General features: G+C 41.3%; 1 protein-coding gene across 2 annotated transcripts in view; it reads right to left on the reverse strand.

Annotated features, from left to right (window-relative positions):
- The window catches only part of PARVB (parvin, beta), a 37,138-nt gene extending 31,309 nt beyond the window's left edge, over positions 1-5,829 (reverse strand). The window contains exons 1-2 of one of the 2 annotated variants that reach the window (XM_008936910.1): positions 5,748-5,829; positions 2,829-2,899 (exon numbers count right to left, since the gene is read on the reverse strand). In XM_008936910.1, the coding sequence (XP_008935158.1) occupies positions 2,829-2,899; positions 5,748-5,793 (117 nt within the window). In that variant the 5' untranslated portion in view covers positions 5,794-5,829. The remainder of the gene's footprint in view (positions 1-2,828; positions 2,900-5,747) is intronic. The other variant, XM_008936909.1, reaches the window with a different exon arrangement.
- Between the last annotated feature and the right edge of the window lie 673 nt (positions 5,830-6,502).

Raw genomic sequence — 6,502 nt, forward strand, 5'->3', positions numbered from 1 at the left:
GAATTTTCAGCTTTAGGTCCATTCAGCCACACTGCAAACTGTGCTCAATCACACACAGAACAAAGTGAGTTAAAATAGGCTGCTGGCCACAGAAAGGAGCTTAGCTGAACACTTGATATCAACAAATTGTGGCCAACTACTTTTTAGAATACTGCCAATGATGATAACAAACAATACTTTCAGGTATAATTGTAGTTCCTGATGATTTTCATATGTGCAACAGGACTTAAAATGGGTATTTGAGCATCTCAAACTAAGCAGCCTTCAACAAGGGGATTCACTGTGTATTGGCAATAATAAGAGTGAGGAATGAGGCTTTTTGTTGTGTGGGATTTTTTTCTGTTGGTCTCTCCATGTTACCACAATGCTACACAATCTGTCTCTCCAAAGTTACAATGGCTCTGTCAAAATCATTTCCAAACACTCACACAAGCCTGCACTGATCAATGCATATCATTCCTCTGGCATGAGGCTAGCAGAAATTAAAATGACATTTTCTGGAGACAAAGAGATGTTAAAGCACAGTCAGCATCAGATATCTCTGCTGCTGCTTTGCACTGAGATCCATTTACCCAACTGCATGTGACTGACACAACAGAAACACTCAAAAATCAATGATGCAAACCACTGGCATGTCTAACTGATGTTGAAAGAGATTTGGGCTGGCACCCATGAAACTAAGTTGTACTGCCAAATTTCAAAAGGCATGAGGCTCTATTGCTGCTATTGGCACATTCTTCTTTGAGAGGAAAAGAGTGAGAATCATGTTGAACTACAAAACCTCCATCTATTCAACTTCTCACCCCTTGCTAGCCCATGGAGATCCTTCATTTCAAGCTCTGTGGGGCAGGCAGTGATTTCTGCTGGCTACTGCTGTATAGCACACAACATAGCTAATTCCCATCCAGCACTGGGGTGCTTGGAAAATGTCATTAACCACTGAAGAACAGAAAACAAGGAATAAATTGCTCATTTTTTTTGCATTACCCAAACTCTGTGACATAGAACAGGTTTTGCCAACATAATTCAAACCTCTCCCTGCCTTACAGATTCACACCAACATAGTGTTAAGTATTTCTCTAGCTGAATCTCTGTAAAAACCCTCACTTGCTGAGGTATGCAAATGATTACCAATTACCTAAATTACCTAATTTTCAAGCAGGCACTCTACAGAACACATTTCTCTTTTGAGGATGATGAGAAGGAAACAGCCTCCAGCTACACAGTTTCCTCCACCAGCTGCTTCAGCTCCATTTTTAACATGTTCCTCTTGCTTCACCAAAGTGTAAACTGACTTAGTGAACCAAAGCCTGAATCTGCAAAGTGCTGTAAGCACCCAGACACATTCTTGAGTGCTGCTCTAGCCCTGGTTTTCATTCCTCCTGAAGGCTTTCAAGTTTCTAATCTGGAACACAACCTTGCTAGATTATGACATCCAGGGAAGACTTACCAGCTCACATTAAATTCAGCAGCAAAATTCCCAATCTAAAAGCAACTCTGATCTCAGTATCAAGTCTTTGGCATCACAGAGGGAATCTGGTTCCTTCACTGCAACAACTGTGGTTCATGATAAAGAAACGTGGTTTCTTTGCAGCTTCACTAGCAAAGAAACCACAGTAAATTTTGAAAGAGTAGTGCAAGACCACTGTACCTTTTGAGAAAACCTTTGGATTTAGGTACTAACAAGGAAAGAATGTGCAAGTTCACTTAATTTAAAACCACAATGTGTTCCAGGGTGATTTAGAATAACGAAGAAATTTGAGCACAGCTCCTCACTAAACTCAGTTGGATGTGGTTTTGTAATCCTGAGCATGTCACTGCAGTGTAAATAACAGATCACTGGGCTTGTTCTGAAGGTACAACAGGTGAGCAGGTTGCTGAGGCATTTTGTGAAGCATGTGTGCAGCCAGGGTGCCACAGCTCAACACCCTCTCTGAAGACAGTATACACTATCCAAAGTTTTCAGAGCCACCCAGCTACAGCTGCATTGTTGTTTCCAACAAAAATATTTTTTTAAAATAATAAAGAGGAAGCATAGTGGGAAGTGTAACACAAGCACAAATGCTTTTTGGAAAGAGACTGCCTTTGTTCAGAATTGCAATCTCTTCTCTTCCTGCTCCAGTTTTCCCTATGTTAACCCCAACGACTTACTGCATAGAAAAGGTTCTCCTAAACCCTAGTCCCTCAAGATAAAACCTCCATCATACCTGGGAGAAAGTATAAGCATGTAGCAGGAAGCCACATGCCACATCAGCACAGCTGGGAAAAACATTATCAACACCTTGGGCAGATGTCTCCAGTGACAATATGGATTCAGGACAATCTGGCCCCTGCCCCAGTACACAGAAAAACTGAGGACTTCTCTTTAAAAAACAGGCTTTAAGGCAAGAAGAACCTCAGATCCAGCTTTGCTATAATACCAGAGGTCTTCTCATTGTCCCCTACCATGCCCTTCCTCATTTCAGTGCTAGTCTTTCTTCTCTTGAAATCTCCCTAGTGCTTTCCAAAGCTCCTTCCCTTTTGCATGAACTGAAGGAACCCAGGTCCATGTGCAGGCAGATTCAAGCTAAGCACTGAACCTTGCTGTGATAATCACAAGGATACAAATGGACAATGCAGTATTACACCTTAACTACCACAAGCAGTCTGACATCCAGCCTTTTCTTCTTTCATTGTTGCTTTCAGACTTACCTTGTTGATGACCTCAATTTTCACAGACATACTTCAATAACAAGTTGTTATTCCTCAACTGTGTTCTTGGCAACCAGCTTGTAAATGACTCCAGCTCACTGGTTAAAGATTTGAAGGACAAAATAGTGATTTCCTACCTTGATCAGTTCTTTGAACTTGGGGTCTTCTTTTGAGTTAGGATCAATCATAGTGCGCTCCTCATTCTCCTCTGTCCAAGTGAAAAGGGAAACTTTAGTGAGATCCACTTCAAACACACACTGCTGAAATACTGCAAAAAATGCCTCATCATGAGGTGATCTGTCAGCTGACCAAGAAATGAGAGGGCCTAGTCATCGTCTTAGCAAGGGAATACCCAATGATCAAAGTGCTAGGCATTTTTAGAGACACACAGAGAGATGACACAGCTGTAACTTCCCTAAAATAAGATAGTTTCCACTGAACTTCCCCAGCTCAGACCCTGCTGTATGCAGGATAATCACCATCCTCTGCACCCTGGGGGGCATGTTAATATTTACATGCCAGAAGTGCAATCAGCTGCTTTTCTCCCTCTCCTCAATTTGTAGCTAATTTCTATTTGAAAACTCCTGTCCCAGTTTACACCACCCTGTAGGGTATAGCAAGCCTGACACCACACTGTGCAGCTGCTGAGACCTGGGCTGACAGTTTGTGCCTCCACACTCTGGTTCCCTGAAACTTGGTCATGCATGCACCCAGCCCTGAACGTGTCAGCTCCTTAACCTCTGCTTAAGCTGGAGAATGAAAATGATCCCAATTTCTATCAGTTGTACTTCCACATGGGGGAAAAATGTAAAATAGATTTCTCAAGTGTAAAGTCTTCTATTTCTTCTGTTGCTGGGAGACATGTTAGAAACACTCTCAAATGGCCAGCAGGACAACCACAAGATGCATGAATATAAAGATGAATTTGATACAGAAATGTTGGTAGCAAGATCAACTTCAGCTCAGTAAAGCTAACAATTATCTTTGGCAAAATTATCTTCACAACACCACATACAGATATGTGCACCACGTGCATTTTTACATGCTACCATGTATATGGACACTAGTATTTAGGAAGCAGCTGAATAAAGTCTCACATTTTAAGCCTGGTGCTTGCTTTCAAGTAGCAGACCTCTCCCCACACACTTCATTTTAGCTCCTTTAGTAGCCAAGTGGTAGCTGTGATCTAGGCTAGATCTCTTCAGTGGAGAGCAAACCCTGGCTGCTACACAACAGGAACCCAAAGATGGGTGACAGGGTCACAGCTACACAAGGAGATCCACATCTTTTCAGCTGAAGTTATTATTTATAAACCACATGGATTTATCATTCGCTGAGTCTCAACAGGCCATCTGGAATCCTGCTTTCCTACTGCTTCTCAATTCCTTCCAGCACAACAAAAAAGGAGGGGTTCTGGTATGACCACTTTATAAAAGGAACCCTTTAAAGCTTGGCAAGGACCAGCCTGCAGTGGCTACTTCTACTGCAGTGCCAGACTTCACTGCTGTCAGATGGAAAACACTCCACTCATCCTACACACAAGACAGACTACATCTAACTGGTTACCTTAGACTTCATCCAGATATTTGGGTGCAGTATTTCCCTTGTCTTTAAAAAAAATAAAACCATGATATCTGAACACAGTTGACAAATTTCCACAGCCATAGAAAAAAAAAAGCCTTTAATTCTTTTGCTGCTTTTCCCCCCTGTTCCTTTACTTCCTCATTATGCCCCAGGATGAGTCAAGTCAGTCTAGTTGTAAGGAAGTGACACCCACTACACACCCAAAGTGCTGCTAACTGAAATTCTAAACAAGATTTGACCCATAACAGTACACTACTCAGCAGAGAACTTTGCTTAAGGTTCAGTGGTGGCCATGCCTTTTCATGACAGACCCTCAGGATGGTGCTCCATCTTCTAAAGTCACACACATCTTTAGTGGTACCCAGAGGAAATCACTTGGGGACATTCCTGATCCATCCATATGCACAGAGCACTCAACACTTTGCCCACATCTCAGAAGAACAGTACTTGGCATTTCCTGCTACTTTTCTAATTAGAATAGCTAAATGACTAACACTTTTTTACACATTTATTTTCTGTTATTTGTCTTCACGACAGCTTGCTTCAGCTAATTCTATAGATTAAAAGACACACCCAAGAAAGAAAAAAGTGAATTTTTTTAAAAAACATGTTTTTTTTTTAAAAAAAAGTTTTAAAACTTTTTGCTATTATATTATGTTGTTGCTCTCACAGGGACTTGGGGTTGGGGGGGGGGTGGAGAAAACAGGACTTTGATATTTACCTTTTTTCTATAAAGCATTATTTGTTTTATATACTTCTATCCTAATTACTTTTAATTACTATATTCAGCAGCCTAAATGCTCATCTCTTCATTCAGTATCGTGTCCCATTTTGCTGTGCTGTCACTTGCAAAGTGGCAGCAGTGACCCAAGGAGGAACATGGCATCCACTAGCTAACAACAGTGTAGTATCTGCACTGAGGCAAGGGTTCCACAGGAACCACAACACACACTTCTGCTACAGGCTTTCTGTGGCTTGGACCTTTGGCACTTCAGTTCCCCATCTATCTATATATATATATGGAGAGAGAGAAAGAAGATATCACTTCCTTACCACAGAAGGAGGTCTGAGATGCCCTTGGCCAGTGGGTTAATGGAACTGAAGCAAATCTTGAGCAGACAAATTCAGCACTATTTTCCACTTAATATTTTGCAAACCTCAACTTCCCATCTGCTTTCAGGGTGCTCACAGAAGAACTCCAGTTCTCTGATAATTCATTTGAGCAAGCCAATTTACCCATAAACTAACTAGTTTAAGTTTATCTGCATAGCTGGCACTGCTTTAAAATTCCATTTTAGCCCTTCTAATTTCTGGTCCACATGTGACATGCAACAGTTCTTAATTCTCATGCCCAGTTCTCTCAGTTTCAACTAAGCAATCTACATTTAACAGTATAGCAATGGCCATGGGGGTCACAGTGGCCAATTTCATTAATAATCCCTTGGTAGAAGTCTGTAGCATGAATACTTTACCTAATAGTGTGTCTTCTGGATGGATGTCCACGGTGTTTGGGTTCATCGGTGCATTGATAGCATTTTTACCTTCTTCTTGGAGGTCACTCACTGAACAGAGAGGAAAAAGCAGAAAAAAAAAGACTGATAAATGCAGTTTGCAGATGTTTAGGGGTTGGCTGAAGAAGTTATTCATAATAAGAGAAAACATCTGGTAGATCCCCTTCAAAATGGGCCCAGAGTTTACAGCAGAAAGAACTGCTTTTCCACTTCACAGTGGAAAACAATCAAAATAACACCATTTTATAGCTTCTTATTAAACTGAGCCACCACACAACTGGCTGGAAATATTTTGCAAGAAACAAACCCACTTCTGTAGTAGGAGAAACCTCAGAGTGCTCATTTCTCCAGAAGAAGGGGGTAAGCTTTGCCTGCAGGACAACCCAGATCTAGAGCAGACAGGAAACTCTAAAAACAAACTCCTTTTCTGATAGCTCGACCACCACTCATCACCACCTTTTCCAGCTCCTGAACACCAGGAACTGCAATTGGCTACCAGCCATATTAAAAGCCTCAGAGAATGCCAGGGAGACCTACCAAATAAAGATGAAAATATATTTAATTGTAGCACTGCCACTGGCTAAAAATAGATGCAGTGTGATCTGGAGCACACAAATCTGGAATTTGTGATTTCAAGCTCTCATCCTAAACCTACAGCCCTCATTCAGAAAAGTACCCTTCATCAATAAAATACATATTAAAATACTTCCCTATAT

This window comes from Merops nubicus, unplaced genomic scaffold (assembly GCF_000691845.1).
Source record: "Merops nubicus isolate BGI_N331 unplaced genomic scaffold, ASM69184v1 scaffold3893, whole genome shotgun sequence".
Lineage (NCBI taxonomy): Eukaryota > Metazoa > Chordata > Aves > Coraciiformes > Meropidae > Merops > Merops nubicus.